Raw genomic sequence first — 21,378 nt, forward strand, 5'->3', positions numbered from 1 at the left:
ATTTGAAACGTATACATAATTATCTCGTTTAAGAACATTCGAAATTGATAAATTATAAAACAAACTCAAATAATAAAGAGTTTAAAAAATATGAAATATGAATTATGGTTTCAGTTTATAAGACCTAATAACACATATAAAATAAATGCAACAGAAAATGATTACGAATGTAAAAATAGATAAAGGATACATATTGAATCGTTCGTTTCTTATTCAGTTTTGAAATGCTGCTTCTGGAACCGCAAAAGCTGGTTCTTGCAAAATATGACTCGATCGATAAAAGTTAGAAGAGATTGGAGACTAGAAAAAGGTGAGCCGAATAAATCAGTACAACAATTTCACTTAACAGATCAATAATAATTATGTTCTTCAACATAGATATATTTACATATATAGTTATCTTTTATATTATTCCATATAGTATACATATATACTTTGTAATATATATATATATATATATATCGTTATCACACCTATAGTTAATTTGTTCCGCAAGGAATGATATGTATGTGACGTGTCCCCATTAGAAGACACGAGGCAACGTTTCGTTTGACTCACCTTACGTATAGTATAACAATTATAAAACCAGCCTTCTAAAAAATTACCGAAAATGCCAACTTCCTTTCGCAAAGTGCGTTAATGATGGTGCGTATACTTAGGTCTTCTGTTCCTCCTTATAGGAACGGAAAATCATTGTAAAAAACAAATAGTTTGCTAAAATTAAATAATTTCTTTCTATGTATTTTTATAATCTTTGTCTTCTTTTTTTTTTTTTTTTTTTTTTTTGATAACTTATTATTCTTATATACCTAAAGAAAATCGAGAGTTATGGGCAAAAGATCTTACGCTATAGCTAATGGGCATGCGAATATTTTTACAGCGTTTCTTTACATGCGAGGTGGACTGCAGTAATGTCGTAACCGCATTCGTACTTTCAGTTGTTGATAAGTATCCTTCGTAACGCTAACAAGACTCAGGAATTTCATGAGCGTTTTTCTTCTCGCAGGTTATCTAAGACTCAACAACTTAATGAACAAGTTAAACGAAAGTAAAATACGATTTGATGAAATCCAAAAATTTACGATCAGCTTCATTTTTAAATAAAAACGATCGGAATTTATATATCGTAACAGGTTCCTAAAATTATACTATAATAACATAATCTGGCATTAGTATTCAAATACATACATGTACAATAATGTACATATTATAATTACAATTAATCTTTTTGATACTTTCATAATTAATGTAGACAAATCGTTTAAATATGCACACCATTAGAATGCACATTATAAAAATTTTCAACAGTGACAAACATTTGTTGTATATCCTTCGAATTTTTGATATTCTCTTATATTCATAAAATATTGCCGAGTATGAAGTCAATCGATGCGCAACGATTAATATATTTATGATCGATTTCTGATAAACCGTAGATAGATAAGATTCTGAAACATTTTTAATGATTATCTTGTTCCTTAGTCATATAACATTTTAGTACCTTCATATTGTACAATCATATTTCAAGATGATCATAAAACCGTTTCAATGAACTTCTCATTTCTAAATAATAGAGAAGTAAAATAGCTTATGAAATATCTTTTTTCAAGCACTTCTGTTAAAGATACTGCGCCGGCGATATTCGGCTGAAAGCAGCAACAATTATTGCGTAATAAACGTCTATGAAATAATTCATAAATAGTAACGTGAATAATAATTATTAACGAAAGGGATTCTAACGTATAAAATAAAAATTTCATTCTTAAAATATGACTACAGAGACTGATCTTTCTCTATTAACAAAAATTATTCTCTCTATATTTCGACAAGTTACATATTCCCCTGCATTCTAAAATTAACTTCTCGCGTTATTCTTTTCAGTATATTCAATAACTCGAAAGTCTTACTTATTTATCGGTCATCGGAAGCGTGTCGTTATCATTCATTTCTAAGCTACTACGTTTCCATTGAATGACGCTATATCGTCGACATTTGTTTAAACCTGCGGTCTCAATTGAAAAAGGACATCGACGATGCTTTCATCGGCTAATGTTGATATATCACCGACGTTTCTATCTCCTGCTGCGATTTTTCTAAGTATACGTCTCATGATCTTGCCCGACCGTGTTTTTGGCAGTCCTGGCGCGTGTTGAATCACATCTGGTTGAGCGAAGGGCCCGATTCGTTCGCGCACTATCGATAACACATTCAGATTAATATGTTTAAGAACGATAAATTAATTATAAGTTGAAATTACATATTCTTAACTACCTCTCTTTTTAAGCTCATCTTGAAGCTTTTTGTCAAATTTAGCACCCTCGTTGGGCGTAACGAAACAATGAAGGCATTGTCCTTTGACAGAATGTGGCTTACTAACTACCGCAGATTCAGCTACCGAAGGATGTTCAGTCAATACACCTTCTACTTCTGCTGTAGACATAAGATGACCAGACACATTTAACATATCATCAATACGACCGGTTATCCAAAAATAACCATCCGCATCACGTCTTGCACCTGAAATTAGAAGAAATATATATGTCGGAGATGAAAGGACAACGGGGCCCCCGTTGTAATTAGTCGGAAAAACTCGAATGCTATAGCAATTACGAAACAACCCAAACACAATTATTCGAAACATGAGACAATGAGCTTAGGCTCGAGGCGACGACCGGTCGCCGAACGTAGCCACGGTCACAGGATAAACGTTCCACCAAACGGAGATATGGAGTTGTATAGCTCGCCTTTAAATACCGCCTTTAAATACCGCCTTTAAATGCCTTACCGATACTTGACAATAAACATCCCAACGGCCCTGTGACTCACCATACACAGGTGGTTGCCAGATGTCGATGCATCATTTACAGTATGTTCAGATAACCTGAGGAACCGCTACAAATTTAGTCAACTAAAGTCCTTCAGATTGGCAAGCAGTCTTTGTTCTATCAGCCCTTAGATCTGTCACCTGTTGCGGGAGGATACGGAAGGTCTGCTCTTCTCACGTGCGACGCTTCCCGCTAAGAGTTCCCTCTCAGGAGCGGCTAGCATCCTTTTGCAACCGCCAACATAGAAATTAACTAATTAACAGGAACGTCCATTTCCCTCACCCTCCGAGCGGAGGTTTCCCTCGACGAATCGAATGATCTCGTGCCCTTAGACACACCCCATCATAGTTTGGCTCGGTAGCGTCGTCGTGACGGAAAGTCAATCTCTTGCTTGCAGTCTTACTAGCCAGAGACCTAGTGTGTCTGTACGAGTAGTGAAGAGTGAATCGAGCGAGCAGTGTATCACGAGGAGTGAGTCGAGTCCGACTTAGACTTTGAAGCAAAGTATATCCGTTATCCCGTGGACCGTGGATTCGTTATATCGAATCTAAGGCCATTGTCATTGGTGTCTAGTTACTGTGGCCACTTGTCGATCTTGTATTTGTGATAATAAACGTTATCTCGATTGTACAACGACGATGAACAACCCAGGCGCAGATTCATTACACGCCCCAAATCCAAGTCCTAACGCCAACCCGACATATACATATATACTTGCTCGTGCATATTTTATAATAAAAATTATCATTCCACACAAATAAGTAACACGAAATGTTTCACGTTACAACTCTGCTATATAACTAAAATATTGTTTCAATTAAGAAACGAAACATGTGTCGGACTTCGACTGTTTTAATTCAAAATGGTTATAACCATGGTTTAATTTATAAAAATTGTCGTTAAAAAATTCTCAATAGCAGCAAGTTATGTACCTTCATCAACCACATTAACATTTTTCCAATTCCTCTTCGATTCAGGACAGTATCTCCTGACAGACACTTCATTAAATATCATTTACAAACGAATTTCAAAGAAAATATAGAATGCCTATTCAAAAGGTTAAAGCTCGTCAAATTTTCAACTCCAGAGGTGATCCGACTCTGGAAGTGGACATAATCACAGACGTTGGATTGTTGAGATCTTCCGTACCATCTGTTTTGATACCAAACCCTAATCAAGCGCAAGAACTAAGGGATGGAAACGAAGCTATGTACCATGGACGTTCAGTATTCAGAGCTGTTGACGTAGTTAATAATATAATCGCACCGCAACTATTGAAGTCGAGGCTGGAGGCTTGCCAACAAATGGAGATAGACAGCTTGCTAAATCGTCTAGACGGAACCGAGAATAAATCGAAATTAGGTGCAAATGCAATTCTTGGTGTTTCCATTGCCTGCTGTAAGGCTGGCGCCGCGAAGAAAGGACTTCCAGTTTACAGGTAATTAGTAGAACATTAAAATAATCAGTCATAGCTTAAAGTTACAGATACAAAGCGTATAGATTTTATTAGCCAAAAAATGTTTATTTTTAATCAATTACGCAATCTATATGAATTTCAAAGCAGATGGAGAGATATAATAATTCTTTAATTAATTCAATGCGTCTTTCTCACTTGATTTTTTCTCTTATAGATATATTGCAGAATTAGCTGAAAATGGAGAACTTTATATTCCTGTTCCTAGTTTCAACATGATCAGTGGAGGCAGGCATGCGAATAACACGTTACCATGCCAAGAATTTATGATCCTGCCCATAGGTATAATAATTTCTTTGCCTTGTTTGTGCATACTTTTAAATTTATAAACATATCAGGAGCTGAAAGTTTCGCCGATGCTATGAAAATGGGTATGGAAGTGTACAGAGTACTCGAACGGAAGATCGCGGCTGCTCAAGAAATCCAATTACCCCTTCCGGTTAGCGACGACGGTGCATTTACACCTTTAGAACTGGAAGAAGATAAGGAAGCTTTACTGCTGTTAGACGAATCTATTAAAGAAGCAGGTTACGAAGGAAGAATTAAGATAGCGTTGGACATGGCAGCCAGTGCCTTTTACAAAGAAGGTTAAGAATGATTAATAATTACAGAAACTGAGCTATACGATAAGCTATGACTTAACAATATTCAACAAAAATTTTTTTATACATTTAATAATTAGAAAACAATAATAATATTTTTTTCTTTGATAGGAGGATACGATTTAGCATTTAAAACGGAAGAGTCTGATCCTGATGATTATATGGAGTCAGAAGCGTTGAAAGATCAGTACTTGGAATACTTAACAGAATTCTCATCTCTCGTCTCGATCGAAGATCCATTCGATCTCGACGACTGGGAGGGTTGGCTCACGTTAGCTGATCAAGATATCCAAGTCGTTGCAGACGATTTAACCGCGATGAACATTGACAGAATCGAGGAAGCGATTGAAAGGCAAATGGCCAACGCTTTGGTGCTGAGAATGTCACAGGTTGGAACCGTGACGGAGGCGATCAACTGCGCAAAAATAGCGAGGATCAGTGACTGGGGATATATCGTGACAGCTTGCGAAGGAGAAACTGAAGACAACTTTGTAGCTGATTTGGCTATAGGACTTTCTGCTGGACAATTTAAAGCCGGAGCACCCTGCAGAAGCGAAAGAACTGCTAAATACAATCAAATATTAAGAATCGAAGAGGAACTTGGAAAAGATGCAAGATATGCTGGTCTCAATTACAGGAACCCCTTGGCTAAATAACTCTTCACTACGCTCCAAAAATCTTTCTACCATTGTAAAGTTAAAACTATTAAGCTTACCATCTCCCGTGCAATAATATCCATGAAATTTATCGAAATATGTGCTTTGGAAACGTTGATGATTTCCATGGAGAGACCTCATCATTCCTGGCCAAGGTTGGCGAAAAACTAGATATCCCTCGCCTTCGCCTTCGATTAATCGTCCGTCTTCGTCCAGAATTTCTGGCAAAACGCCAAAGAATGGGAACGTCTAGAAAGTATCAAATAGATGAATTACATATTTCACTGGTTTGCCGGATAATAAGAAGTACAAAATAACAACTTACTGCAGAACCTGGTTTCATTGGAGTAGCACCAGGAAGAGGAGTGATTACGTGGCCACCAGTTTCCGTTTGCCAAAACGTGTCCGATATACTGCATTTTCCATGACCCACAAAATTATAAAACCACAGCCATGCTTCAGAATTTATTGGCTCTCCAACCGAACCCAAAACCTGAAACAATAAATCATTTTATAATTTCAATCTTCTTAGTGTAAAAACTATATTGCATATATTCCTATAGATATCTCAGTGTCTTTTTTCCTATTTTGACTTACCTTTAAAGTAGACAAATTATGTTTCTTTACCAAATCATCTCCAAACTTCATTAGCGATCTAATTGCAGTTGGCGCAGTGTAAAATTGCGTGACTTTATATTTATCGATGACTGCCCAGTATCGATCATTTCCTGGATAAAACGGCGTCCCTTCAAACTATAGATTATAAATTTATCAAGACAAAACCTATTATTACATAGTAGGCATTTTGAATCAAAGAAAGAATAAAATATCTTGAGACTTACAATAATAGAAGTAGCTCCATTTGCTAACGGACCATACACGACGTAAGTATGACCAGTGATCCAACCGACGTCAGCTGTGCACCAGTACACGTCACCAGGATGATAATCAAACACATACTTAAACGTTGTGGCTGCATAGATCAAGTATCCGGCCGTGGTATGTAGAACGCCTTTTGGTTTCCCCGTGGAACCACTGTGCAGGAAGAAATATTTCAGAGTTATTTAAGATAGGAAAGGAATTATTATATATTATTGTAGTATCGTGGACAAATGGCCTAAGAAATATCTGGTGAATCATAAACAATATTGCGGGAAGGCCTAGCTGCCGTTAGGAGAAAAAGAGTCTGGCAGTTTTTACCGGGGAGTCAAGTGCGGAGGAGTCGAGTTGAGTAGTCGTGAATTGAGAGTCGAGCTGTGAAGAATCGAGTAGCCGTGAGTTGAGAATCGAGGTGTGAGGAGTCGAGTAGTCGTGAGTTGAGAGTCGAGTTGTGAGGAGTCGAGAGTTGAGTTGCCGAGTTGTTACGAGTTGTAAACTATTAGTTGTGTAATTAACTATTTAGTTCTAGCACGTTACTGTATTTAGTTCACGTTAAGTAACCATCGTTTCTTGTCTAATTCATTGTAAATAAATCTATCGATCAATAAATTTATTATATAGGATAAATAAACAATTCTTATATTATATTATTGATACACTATTTTGTTGGGAAACATACCTTGTGTATAAAATAAAAAGTGGATCTTCCGCATTCATCCAAACTGGATAACATTTGTTTTCAGCATCTTCCACTTCATCATGCCACCAACAATCGCGGTCATCGTCCCATGGAATTTGTGGGATGTTAAAATCATTTCCATCATTCGTACCGTTCACTCCATTCGTTTTTTCTTCAATACGAATTCAAAAAGTTAAGTCTTAGATTAATAAAAAAATTATTTCTGTTTTATCTCTTTTCCTTTTCTAGTTATATTTTCATCTTTTGTTTTATATCTGTTAGGTACATTTGTGTCTCGATTTTTGCTATCCACGTTAATTCTACGATAATTATTAACTGAAAGTCTTTTTTCAACTATACCTGTTGAATGTAGCTTGGCACCGTGTGGATTATTCAGTCTTCTCAAATGTGCAACTACTATACAACACTCAACCACGTGGTTATACTTTTTAAGCCTCTTCAAAGCCTCGTCGCAGATAGTCTTCAGAAATATAAGCTTCTCGCCTCTCCACACGCCGTCAGTCGTAATCAGAATTTTCGCTTTTGAATCTATGATACGCTCCGCCAGCGCGTCCGATGAGTACCCTCCAAACTAATTGAACAGTCGTTTTATAGCAATTTCCATTTTTATGACGATATTATGAGATATTAAAGACATTTAGTTTGGTTTTTAATTAATTAAAAGTTACATGTTTCTTCTATCATACCAATGACATTAATATTTTTTATATTTATAGAGATTTATCAAGACTTAAAACAAGATCTAGTATAACAAGCCTATATATTATTTTATGATTTAAATACAACGTTTATATTTATTTAACGTTTTAAATTTTATGACTGAGCATGTATCATACACTAAAAGATAGAAGTGATCTGGTACTCTTATTCACTAAGGTATTATGTGTGATGACATTTTTAATCTATGAGCCGTTTAGCTTTATCGATCTCAGTTTTCCTTCAACGTAACTTCAACAAATATATCTAATAAATATAACTACACGTAAACAAAGCGTATATTTTTACCATAAAAAATATTGGTATTATCCGTTGAGCGAAAGTAATTATTGCACTGCAACTTTTCTTTTCGTCTTGTTTTTTGTCTTATATGTCGATGGTATGGCGTTACATGTGATATTACGATACGCCTGTTAATTATCTCGAACTTGAATGGAAAGGTAAAGTAGATTATTGCTAGCATTGCTCGTTCAATGTTGATATGATTTTTACATACATCTCTTACATAATAAAAAAAAATTATATGACATTATTATAGTTAGAGAAAAAAAATTCTGTCTGGAAATTAAACGAAAAATAAACAGGTATCAAAAAAATTCTTAATGTAGCCTTTTAAATATTTACTTTATCCTGTCCAAAGTATGTACGCATACGTAATATTTATAGCTTGAATAATCTATATGATCCATTTCTGATTTTCTGAATAGTAATAATATGTCAATGCTAACGCAAAGCGATACGAATTTACAAATCAAATATTTAATAACGAGCACTGTACGTTGTAAGTTAACAGGAAACCGCTTTATGTAAAATGAGATAGTCTAAGGTTCTATTAAGCCACGATTTGAAATCTCATGGTTTTTCTGGGATTAACAGAAAAATCCTTTACCACTACGCTGTGAACAGCGCCGATTCTGGTACACGCGAGCATGGCAATAGGCAGTTCCAGGATCATAGGCATGTAAATCGCAACACGATCTCCCTTCGTCACTCCTTTGGATTTTAAGACATTTGCAAACCTGCATACTTCCTCCAATAGTTTTCTGTACGTCAGACGTGAATAATCATCCGGGTCGTTGCCCTCCCTAAAACATAAATACATCATTAATCACGATTAATTCCCGACAAACGTCGTTCATTGTTACTTTTAAACCGAATCGAATGCTTCTAGGTAATCCTCATGACGAAATATACTTGTCTATGAAAGATTGGGAACACAAATGTCAATGAATCAATTACCCACTAATTGATCTGTACCTTAGGAATACGCATAATGGAATAAATTCAGTTGCATTTAACTTCTTAAGACCTTTTCTTATTTCATTATTTCATTGTATACATTTCTATAACATTAAGTCTAAGAAACTATTTTTCGATAAGAAATCCTCTATTTTTGTATTTATCACAAGTGATCAAATTTATTATATAAATTATAAAAAATTAGTATGCTTCAACTAATAAGTAACGATAGTTCAAAAATGATTATTAAACCTGCAACATCTCCACTCCAACTGTTAAATTAAAATCCAAAATTAATAATCAGTTTAATTCTCAGTTCAGGCGTCTTACAGCAGTTTAAAGTTCAGGTTTCATAGTTCTCAAACATTCCACGAGTTAGAATATTTTCATATGTACTTTGTCCCGATATTTATGACTAAATTCAATTTTGACAGTGTCTGGTAAATTTAGCAGCTACGACCTTATGAATTTTTCCATGCACCTTACGTGACGATAAGGAACGAGTTTCTATTTGAATAAATATATTTTATAGCCATTCAAAATCTTTTTTCATAATTTAAACATCGTTTTCAAATGTTCCATTAAACACTTGATTACAAGAATGATCGTACATATAACTGCATTTTAAATGTGTTATAAAGCTTTAATTACTATATTTTAGAAACAAAACTTCTCTCTCTCTCTCTCTCTCTCTCTCCACTTGCTCTAATACGCATTAAAATCATTCAAAGTCTCTTTTTCAGACGGAAATAATTTTCTTTTTAAACTAGTGCTTGTTTACGAAAACAACAATATAATTTCACCCAATTGGTGCTTTGCATTTAAAACAACAAATAAAAATTTATGATTTCACGCAAAATTCAACAATTTTATTAGGTTTTTTTTTGTCTAATACCATTTGTACCTGACTGCTTGTTTATCATATTATTTACGCAGCTGAAATCCACTATAATACAGTTCAATGATAAGAATCAAATCTATACCCATGTCTATCAAAAAAAGTGATTAACGAATAAATCCATGCCATATACTAAATATCAATATGATCACGTGAAAATTGTAACAGTTATATAAAAATTGTAATCGCTATTCTTTTACTGACTGGTCTGATAACATGCTTGACTAAAGTTCGTTGACAAAATATATTCTTTTTCGAACAGCTTAGCTTTGTTTTATACACATCATATTCAAAACAACATTTTCTATATTCATGGTAACTTTTTGACGGTATTTTAATTCCAAACATGCTTTCACACGTATACCTTTTCTGGATTTGAATTTGTAATTAATAGTTACTTTCAGAATATTTCTTTTGCACTAAATTATACTATATTTATATTATATCATATATTTTATATTCCGTTTTAAAGATATTGCTTTCTGTGAACAAGATTATCTCTGAGTATTTCTGCCTGTATCCAATAAGTAATTTTCACTTTTATCCGTATTTACTAATACTAGTTAGTGTACTACTAAAGTACGAATAATATCTGCAGCCTAAAAAAGATATCTCGAAATTAAATGTCTAATGAGAATTACATAATACCTAGAAGACTTGTAGAAATAAGAATTTCAATAATCACGATAAATAATGGAAATACTTTGCTTTTGTATAATGCTTTCACACGTATACCTTTTCTGGGTTTGAATTTGTAATTAATAGTTACTTTCAGAATATTCCTTTTGCACTAAGTTATACTATATTTATATTATATCATATATTTTATATTCCGTTTTAAAGATATTGCTTTCTGTGAACAAGATTATCTCCGAGTATTTCTGCCTGTATCCAATAAGTAATTTTCACTTTTATCCGTATCTACTAATACTAGTTAGTGTACTACTAAAGTACGAATAATATCTACAGCCTAAAAAAGATATCTCGAAATTAAATGTCTAATGGGAATTACATAATACCTAGAAGACTTGTAGAAATAAGAATTTCAATAATCACGATAAATAATGGAAATACTTTGCTTTTGTATAATGCTTTCACACGTATACCTTTTCTGGATTTGAATTTGTAATTAATAGTTACTTTCAGAATATTCCTTTTGCACTAAATTATACTATATTTATATTATATCATATATTTTATATTCCGTTTTAAAGATATTGCTTTCTGTGAACAAGATTATCTCCAAGTATTTCTGCCTGTATCCAATAAGTAATTTTCACTTTTATCCGTATCTACTAATACTAGTTAGTGTACTACTAAAGTACGAATAATATCTGCAGCCTAAAAAAGATATCTCGAAATTAAATGTCTAATGAGAATTACATAATACCTAGAAGACTTGTAGAAATAAGAATTTCAATAATCACGATAAATAATGGAAATACTTTGCTTTTGTATAATGCTTTCACACGTATACCTTTTCTGGATTTGAATTTGTAATTAATAGTTACTTTCAAAATATTCCTTTTGTACTAAATTATACTAGAATTTATATTATATCATATATTTTATATTCCGTTTTAAAGATATTGCTTTCTGCGAACAAGATTATCTCCGAGTATTTCTGCCTGTATCCAATAAGTAATTTTCACTTTTATCCGTATTTACTAATACTAGTTAGTGTACTACTAAAGTATGAATAATATCTGCAGCCTAAAAAAGATATCTTGAAATTAAATGTCTAATGAGAATTACATAATACCTAGAAGACTTGTAGAAATAAGAATTTCAATAATCACGATAAATAATGGAAATACTTTGCTTTTGTATAATGCTTTCACACGTATACCTTTTCTGGGTTTGAATTTGTAATTAATAGTTACTTTCAGAATATTCCTTTTGCACTAAGTTATACTATATTTATATTATATCATATATTTTATATTCCGTTTTAAAGATATTGTTTTCTGCGAACAAGATTATCTCCGAGTATTTCTGCCTGTATCCAATAAGTAATTTTCACTTTTATCCGTATTTACTAATACTAGTTAGTGTACTTCTAAAGTACGAATAATATCTACAGCCTAAAAAAGATATCTTGAAATTAAATGTCTAATGGGAATTACATAATACCTAGAAGACTTGTAGAAATAAGAATTTCAATAATCACGATAAATAATGGAAATACTTTGCTTTTGTATAATCAATTAAATTATATACTCCATAATTTACATAATATTCGTAATTGCCTTCTTTGGTTCATTTACTTAATGGTACATACAGTTATCAATCACAAATTATAAAGAATTTTATAATTCCCTCTTTGCGTTATGTAACTCTATTCGAATTATATTCGTAAACAATCATACTACGCGCGCAAACTTTGATTTTTGCAGCTGCCACGTTTTGAGAAACACATAAGAGAGGCATATTATCCAGTCACGTGAACTAACGTGATCGTACCACGTGCACACGACCAATCAGGATATCGTAACTGGTAGTGTGCCAAATTTTGAACGAATAGCAGAGCATCGTACGACAAGCATAAACGATAGAATAGAGAGAACGAGTGTTTGACTCACTGATCGATTGTACGAGCATAGGATTTCTCCACCAACTTTTCTATTACAGCTCGCTATCTAAAATGATAGCGATAGAAAAGTAGAAAATCGCGACCCGTTGAAAAGTATTCAATATTCGACACTTGGTATAGTCTGGTACAGAAATTGCTGAACATTTCTTCTAGTAATATAAAATTAAAATAACTGTATATAACAAACGAAAATTAAAAAGTATAACAATACGACATTCGTAAAAACAAAACAAGAATGAATTAAAAAATTTTGTTTACGTAACTTTCGTTTTGGAAGTCTTAGTCAAAGTAATATATTCAGAGGCAATATACATTTTGTATGAAATATTAATTTTATGACATATAAATTATTAATCTCTATTGATAATACATTTTTGTGTTAGAGTTTATGTTAGATCATGTTAGAACTTTTAATAACTCCAACAAGATAGATATACAGTATACAATAACGTAATTTTAATATGAAATTTATAATAAGAAAAGACTAAAATACCTTAAACTGATTAATTTTAGACAATAAATAAATAAACCAATATAGATACCTTTTTCAGTTATAACTGCTTTATCATGAATAAAACCAAATTAATATCAAATTCAAAATGGAAATATTTTTTAGAAATCAAACAATTTTTATCTAGGTCTAGTTTACAATGTACTGCTTCTGTAAAAATAGACGATATTCCTGTTAGAATATTAAAAATATATTTGGAAAAAGAATTAGAGAAGAGTACGTTGTGGTAATGCTTGGCTGAGTCAGTAATTTCACCCGACACTTTCCAAATCGCGTCCAAACACGACCAATAGTAGGTACTACAATGAAAATAAAGAAATTGTATCACTTATGCAACACTTGAATGACTTGCGTGTATAAACGATGGTATATTTTGCATAGCAATGAACCACTGAAAGCAGCACCGTTCAAACGGACGCTTTGAATAATTGTATTTAAGCTATTTAGTTCAGAGAGATACCAAGTTGCGCTACGTGTCGAATGAAAGTCCCTGGTGAACGTAAAAGCGTACACGCGTAATGTTTTATGGTCTTTCAATAATAAGCACAGGAGCTACTACGCCAGAGCGCTGGTCCTGTAACGGCAGATTCTTTTAGATTTTTGTGCATACTCGCGACAAGTTCGTTTCAAGTTCGTTTAAAAACGAAATACGCTCGTGAATTTTTTTTTTGTGGAATTTCTACGCTCGTTAAAACATTTTTGTAGTTAAGTACATGGTGTTCCTGTTGAATATTCATACAGATTTCTCGTGAACGAAAAACAAGAAAGTAGGATATTTTACACATAGTAGTTAAAAAATTAGAATTTGAAAGAAGGAATTTTTACAATGATTTTGAAAAACAGGCATTTGAAAGTAAAATGTGACGGTATAACGTAAGATAAACAAACGGTTGGTAAAAAATCTTTTTGCTAAATCCACGAATATCATTAAATGACGATATACGAGAAGTGAGGTTTCTTTTGAAATAGATATTGCGGATAATGTGTTGTAAAAAACAATGTGAAACAAAATTAAATATTAATGAAATTCGTGCTGATAGTAAGTCAAGGCTTTTGTTAATAAATCGAGATAATCTGTTTGGTTGTACATATGTTAATCTTTGAACAAACGTGTCTTCGACTGCTTTTAACGTGTTTTTGATGATATATTGAACATATGCGATGTGAATATAGAAAGTAATTTGTTTTATTACATATATATTTTCTTAATTGAACAAATAAAGATCCGATGAAATATTAATTACTTAAGAGTTTCATACACAGTTATAAAATATGTGTACCTATATAATGTAACGTAGGTAGATATTGACGATACCATTTAATAAAGAAAAAACAAAAGACAGAAAAGAGTACACGTATGAATTACTCTTATCACTGCTTATTCTCAGACAGACATGTCGTGTATTCCTTTTTTCACGCGCATCAGTTACACGAATCAATCGAATGTACTGCAGATTTCATAACAATTAAAATTCCTACGAATGTATTGACCGATAAACGAATAACAAAAAGAAACGAGACGCCTTACCAATAAAACGCAATCTTGTCGCCGTTTCCACTCTTCACATTTTTGTCCAATAGGTTGAAGCTGATATTCGTTGATGCACCCTCCATCCATTTTATGAAAATATCTCCCTTGCTCAAGTCGAAATTATATGAAAAGAATTTATCATCCACTGCCGGAGTTTCCCAATAAAACTGTTTTGCAATTTCGCTCCAGAATTCTGTCGGATTCTTCACAGACCTAGAAACGCAAAAGACCATGAGCAATCTTGAAAGAATTTCTTTTAATATGGTTAAAGGTATGCCAAAAACAAGCTTGTTTCATGGATCGATTGCGTTATATTCCGCATGGTTTATCGTTATAATTCTTGTAATATATTGATAATAATCAAGATAATCAAGAAATGGTACGATAATTGATCGATGTTCTTTCATGCGAGAAAATAAAATGTGTAACAAAGAGTCTGATTAAATTCCATTGTGATTTAAATAAGGAAAGAGACCAAAGGATTAGAAAACATCAGTTTTGAAATTTTTAATATATTTTAAATGATTGTAAGGCCGAAGAATGAAAGATCATGATAAGACTAAAATAAAATAAGAGATAGAGAAGTAAGGAAACGAGATTAAAGAATAATTTCAAAAATATTAAACAATTAGTTAGTGATGATAATAGTAAGCTTCACTGTACTGTCGTTTTTGTGGTGTTACAGTAAGTCATAGATAACACAGATGCGATACAATGATCAATTAGAATTTAATTAAGATTTAAATTTATATGGTTTTATAGGGAAGTTAAAAAGCGAATTTCTTTACGTGCTATCAAAATGAAATGTTATTGAAAGAATGATCGATTGATATAGCAATAGTACTTTGTGAAAGAACCATTCATTCAGTAGGCTTTTACAGTTTAAGAGAGAATTTGAATGACGAAGATAAAATATTTCTCGTTTATTAAGTTAAAAGATATTATAGATTTAATTATTACTGAATTAGTTATAGATGAATGTGACAGTCCTTTTTCTATGAAGATGTAATTACATACGATTTGGAGTAAAAAACACTTCCTTTGTGTACAGACAAAAGATTCATCTAAGTTGGAAGTTTTTTCGAGGTCATTGAAGACACAAATCGTCAAGATGGGTAGAAATTGTTTCTTATAGAAAGACGCTAGACGGATCGATATCATTGTTCTATTTCCATAATACACAACTACCGTGTATCACTACGTAAAATATCTGCAATATCTAAATATCCAAATTTTCTTTCAAACTTTGTACAGCTTTTTCTTTAAAACATTTTTAATACTGCCTTCGTTCTTTAAGCTACATTTAACCATTACAGTTAAAAAATAATGCAACCCTATATATTTTAATTTAAACAAATAAATGAAAACGTAAAACTTTAGTTATTAGTATTTTCACTCATTGGCATTTTTATTACTAGCATCTTAAACAGTCATGTAGAAAATTCGATTCAATTATTCAAAACAGTTGGTATTATTATATTCAGATACTTATTGGTAATTATATAATCTGTATGGTTCCTGGAAGATACCAATACAAATCACGCTCCAAAATTAATTTTTCTCAAATAATAACTCTAGCATATACAAAGGGTGCACTTAATAAATACGTTGACACTTTATTTACGATTAATACACACACGTTACCATCCATTAGTATTCACCCTCTTTCATTGTCCCCTACTAATTCTAACACCGCTGCACCTAATTGCATAGACCGTAAAACAAATCTTCCATTACCTACGAATAAATGCGAGATTAGCTTCACCGAACAAGTTGTCAGTGATTTATAATTAAAACGAAACCATTAAATCTATTATTCGAAGAAAATGATACTATCCAGTTGGAATTACAAATATTATCACCAACTGACTCTTAAATTTCATATTTTCATTCATAAATGGTAGATAATAAAATATTAGGAACTTTCGACCGAGCTGTCTCTTGGTCAACATTATTGATTCGCAACAGCCTCAACGTTCCACCTAGAAATAACACTCTTCACAAGAGTGCCACTAGAATCTGCGAATAGATCCCGATTTGTAATTACAAAAACTATCATTGAAAAAGTAAAAGCGCAGAGAGAAGTTAACGGAAAGAGAATGAAAAGCATCATCGGCGAGATGTCAAAGACTACACCGTGCCATCTGTCATCATCCCTCTTGTACCGACTAAGCTGGACAAGACGTCTCTTATTTCAAATAGAAAACACTTACTTCTCATGCATCTTTCTGTATTGTTCCATGCTGCTGCAGTGCGCATTTTTCACGATTTCAGGATTAGGGTAGTACAATCTGTCCGCCATCTTCCTGGTTTCAGTGTTTCAAGTTTTAACCCTTTTCAATTCCACGATCCTTTAGCTTAGGGGGCTCGAGTAGTTAATCGATAAAGTGTAGAGTGGAAATCCGAAGACGACACTTGAATACGTAATTTTATACAACTCGTTTTGTACTTTTTTTTGTTTGAAATAAATACGTTGCAAAGGATAAAGGACGGATACCACGATCAGATTTAAGGTGAATGGAGGAGGTACTGCAATTACTTAAAACCATGCACCTCCGCTCTCTTTTTCGTTACAGCTCGGCTGATAAACCGCGACTGGGTTTGCAATCTGGCAATACCGTCGACCAATGTTGGCGTCAGTGTTGAGAGGGAAGGCGCTGTCAGGGACGTATCTCCTGTCGTGTCGCTAGTGACCCACGCTGGACTTTCCGCTCAACCATTGGATATTTTAGCTATAAAAAGATACAGAATCATATAATACTTCCTGGAATCTCTTGCACAATAATTTGTCAAGTTACAAATTGTTTGTTACAAACTTTTGTTCTTACAATGTTATAATTTTAAGTGGAATAGATAATCAAATAATTCATTATTTATAGAATTTAATTTGTTTTATTACGAAACCTGTTTGACGCGTTATAGAAACTTTATCAATAGTAATAATTTGTAAAGTTTCATTGATAATATCAAACCCATTCTATCATAATATAAGAAGATTCATCATGTTTAAGTATAGAATTATAACATGTATTGCAACATGTTGCACACTGAGCTCCTTTCTTTGCAAAACAAGGTTCTTTTAATAGATATAATAAATGCACTGTGTACATCACCAGTGAAAAAATAAGTCTCTTTACTAAAAATAATAAAATAAAATCTCTTTATACAATTGATATGGTTCTTGAACGAGGTAAATAATATTATACATGTTAAAATATAGTTATATAATGTTACTACGTACATTTAGGATAATATCTTGAATATACGCATTATATAAGTTTGTAAACTTTGAAATGTAGTTTACCAATTGACTTGAAGTGCCTCGTCTCATGTTGCGCAGTGCAAATGCGCAGGAGTTAGACAATTCCAAACTTACCGACACTCAAGTGATCAAACTTAACCTTCTTATTACCTTTTTTTCATTAATTGTATCATATTACTTATTTATTATACATATAAATATATAAATTACGAAACCGTTTCTAAATAAATTTTGCACTAATTCCCAGAAAAAATATTCTGGTATAATAAATATATTTGATACTTTTATCGATTCGTAATTTCACAACCATTTACAACGTCTGCTAAGTATCAAATAAAATTATTAAAAAATACTATTACTACGACAAAAGGTTAGAAAGATTAGATTTAGCGAAATAAATTGTCAGCAAGATTAGAAGTTATCTACTGTACCGTGCGATCGGCGGTATTTCAATTTGAATGCATCCATATTGATCACGTGACCATGCATTCGATATAGCGTGAAAGTACATAACCTTTTTATGAAATTTTCAAAACAAAGAAAATAAAAATTTATTTTTATTGATTACACGTAGTTGTATGGTATTCCCTAATACATTTTTATACAAATTTCTAAGAATATTAATGTCTATATCCTGTTATTTTACGCTCATCTTACTGACGCCTTTAATTACGTCATTCTCATTTGAAAACGCGTAAATAAAGTACGTACGAAAACTATTTCAAATTCATGAAAAATATTATTCGGATACAGACATGAAAACAATTTTTTAAGTAGCTTAACATAATTTTTTAGCAGTTACTTATCTCATTAATGAATTATTTGTTTATACATTTTTATTTTTTGATGAATGACTTTTATTAGGTCATATGAATTAAGTAATTAATATCGAAACTATCGTTGATATACCAAAAACTATAACCATAGTAATAAGATAAAAAGATAGTTGCAAATCTAATAACGAATTGAAATATCTTTTTCTTTAAACTATTAATGCTCTTCATATCGATCTTCGCAATCGCAATATTTCCAGCATTATTAGTCAATTACAAAACAATTAGACTATCAATAGACTGATATATGTATGTTCTCACGTACATATTCATATATTCATATGTGTATTCTCGCTTCCTCTAACCTTTTACCGACCGTTTCTATGATTTTTCACTATCGATAATGCAAAATGCGGATTTGATCACATACCGTATTCTTGATCAAACATTTCAAAACCACTGATACGATGATTATAAAACAATGATATGAGAGTCGAAGTAGGATCAATTTACATACTCTTACAGGATATGTAGTTAGAATTTTTATTGCTTTGTCGTGCACGTAACGGTGAACGATATCGATCTTGAATCTGACAAGGACTCGATCATTGTTGAACAGTTGGTAGTCAATAAAACATGGCAAGGACTCGATCCAAGGTTCGATCGTAATCGTAATAAAAAGTTTCTCTTGTTTGATAATTTTACACGTGGTATATACTTTTCGTTTCATATTCATTAATATTAATTTTTTTTATATGTTTACAATATTTTTATCATTGTTTTGATTATTATTATTATTACTATTAGATGTGTTGTATTAATATCACGTATTTATTCAAATATTTGTCACGGTATAAAGGTATAACGAACGTAGTTTGCAGGATCGGACCGAGAATAACATTTTTATCTGACATTCGCGATTTTCCATTTTCAGTTCATTAATTAAATCCTACGTAAAGCGGTCCCACGTCTCTAGCGGCCCACTTGGAGTTTTCTCAAAAATTCTGGCCACCGTTTCAGGTAGTTTGGACAAGAAGTTAATTATAAACTCGACGAACTTTCTTTGACAACTTGCTACGTAATTATTTTCGCAGAAAGGAATTAATAATTTGATGTTCAAATGTTTGACACAAATATTTGTTTGCATTATTAAATTGCATTGTGTGAAATAGTGTCAAACGGATAACATTCTGACAGATGTGTGAACAGCTGAAAGGAAATGATATTTCGAAAATGCACAGACAACGATTGATCTACTATCATATTGACATTATTGACATGTTTCACCATACAGACTTAATGCCAAGAATTAGATTTATTTTTCTAACCTATTTTTGATGATAAGAACCATAGAGAAGAACTATACTTAATTATGGTGATATATGATGAATATGACGATGATACGGTAAAATTGGCCAAACGACACTGTTATTACTTACTTGCGTTCTGTATATAATTATGAGATATTTATGTTTAATATCTTTTATCTTATTTTTATATAATTTCACGAACACATAAAGCTATTAAAACACGCTTACGTTTTCTGCCTTATTATGAAATTTACGTTTAATACTTTTTGTCTCATTTGTATTATATAACTACCACATTTTCATAATATAATATCTTATCACAAATTAAATATTTTAATTAAGATATACGCATACATTTTCTTAATACGAATTTATAAACATAATAACATAGTAAGCAGTCTGTAGAAAATATTTAGTTTTTTTTCTAGGCCACAATCTTTGTTTTATTTCTAAATATCTTTGTATTTTTTAAGCCTTAGGATATTAAACAGAATCTCAATTTGATAACAGACTTTAGAAGATTTACTTTATAAAAAGAAATTCTAATTAAAGAAAGAATTAATCAGTAAGATAAAATGTTTGTAAAAAAATTTGATTATTATAAAATTACTAAAAAATATGTGACGCTTGCGATAAGTATAATAATTATAATACAGTTAATAATACAAGTTCTATAGGTGTAGAAATAAGGTGAAAAAGCGAATTACAAAAAAGGTTTAACTAGCTTCTAACTGTTAAATTAGTATTAATTCCACGTTGACTCTTAATCGCATCTATTCGATAATGCCACCATCTGGCCAAGGAATAGAAGGACAATGCTAAGTGGTGTTCATTGTCCCATTTTATACACATACAATATGTAAAACAATACGAGGTCCGGCAGCAATTTCATTTTTCTCGTATTCTTTCATTACTGTGGCAATTAATGGATGCGAATTACGTTATCTGATTTCATCGACTTGTCAAGTACACACTATCCCGGAGGTATTCGATTATGGGTCGTTGCATTTGTAGCTTTAAAAAGTACATGTAAATTTATCTTACGTATTATTGCATATCCATAAAACAAATATTGACAATTCCCATCAACGATACCTGTACAAAAATCCATATACATGGAAGTGATAACGATATATAAATAACTGCTGCATTTTGGCGAAAGATAAAATAGGAGGAGCATAGATGACAAAGATAAAACGGATAAAACATAAGAAGTAAAATAATTTCATTAATAACATTTTATCGAACGATATAATCTAACGAGCGTGTACGATAATATATTTATAAAATAAAATAATAAACCAGTTAGATTATGTCGAGTTCCTTTTCTTCCTCTGTTTCCTTTTTTTTCCTCCCATTTTCTTTAATTAATTTAATATTACACATGCACTTATTCATTATATAAATT

At 32.1% G+C, this 21,378-nt stretch overlaps 2 protein-coding genes across 3 annotated transcripts; one reads left to right on the top strand and one right to left on the bottom strand.

Annotated features, from left to right (window-relative positions):
- Positions 1-336: 336 nt before the first annotated feature.
- On the bottom strand, positions 337-17,299 carry Accoas (acetyl coenzyme A synthase). Its single transcript, XM_072020711.1, has 11 exons — positions 16,839-17,299; positions 14,623-14,838; positions 8,743-8,938; positions 7,476-7,707; positions 7,116-7,287; positions 6,400-6,592; positions 6,155-6,310; positions 5,883-6,050; positions 5,617-5,806; positions 2,272-2,517; positions 337-2,193 (listed from the first exon to the last, which is right to left on the bottom strand). Exons 1-11 carry the CDS (start codon positions 16,925-16,927, stop codon positions 1,997-1,999), a joined length of 2,055 nt encoding a protein of 684 aa, XP_071876812.1. The 5' UTR covers positions 16,928-17,299; the 3' UTR covers positions 337-1,996.
- Positions 3,513-6,080, top strand: LOC139996543 (enolase). Of its 2 annotated transcripts, none has more exons than XM_072020962.1 (4): positions 3,513-4,263; positions 4,457-4,581; positions 4,680-4,886; positions 5,013-6,080. In XM_072020962.1, exons 1-4 carry the CDS (start codon positions 3,869-3,871, stop codon positions 5,555-5,557), a joined length of 1,272 nt encoding a protein of 423 aa, XP_071877063.1. In that variant the 5' UTR covers positions 3,513-3,868; the 3' UTR covers positions 5,558-6,080. The 2 variants fall into 2 exon arrangements, with proteins under 2 accessions (XP_071877063.1, XP_071877053.1); XM_072020952.1 differs by having other exon boundaries at positions 3,514-4,263; positions 4,638-4,886.
- Positions 17,300-21,378: the final 4,079 nt, after the last annotated feature.

Source organism: Bombus fervidus, chromosome 2, assembly GCF_041682495.2.
Source record: "Bombus fervidus isolate BK054 chromosome 2, iyBomFerv1, whole genome shotgun sequence".
Taxonomy (NCBI): domain Eukaryota; kingdom Metazoa; phylum Arthropoda; class Insecta; order Hymenoptera; family Apidae; genus Bombus; species Bombus fervidus.

Excerpts from the sequence above, each read along its gene's own strand:
- Accoas (XM_072020711.1), bottom strand. The coding sequence starts at position 16,927 with ATGGCGGACAGATTGTACTACCCTAATCCTGAAATCGTGAAAAATGCG. Across the intron at positions 7,708-8,742 it reads GCGCTGTTCACAGCGTAGTG|TTTGGAGGGTACTCATCGGA; the intron begins GTAAAGGATTTT and ends CTGTTCAATTAG. Across the intron at positions 6,311-6,399 it reads ATGGAGCTACTTCTATTATT|TTTGAAGGGACGCCGTTTTA; the intron begins GTAAGTCTCAAG and ends TATAATCTATAG.
- LOC139996543 (XM_072020952.1), top strand. The coding sequence starts at position 3,869 with ATGCCTATTCAAAAGGTTAAAGCTCGTCAAATTTTCAACTCCAGAGGT. Across the intron at positions 4,582-4,637 it reads ATTTATGATCCTGCCCATAG|GAGCTGAAAGTTTCGCCGAT; the intron begins GTATAATAATTT and ends TAAACATATCAG. Across the intron at positions 4,887-5,012 it reads CAGTGCCTTTTACAAAGAAG|GAGGATACGATTTAGCATTT; the intron begins GTTAAGAATGAT and ends TTTCTTTGATAG.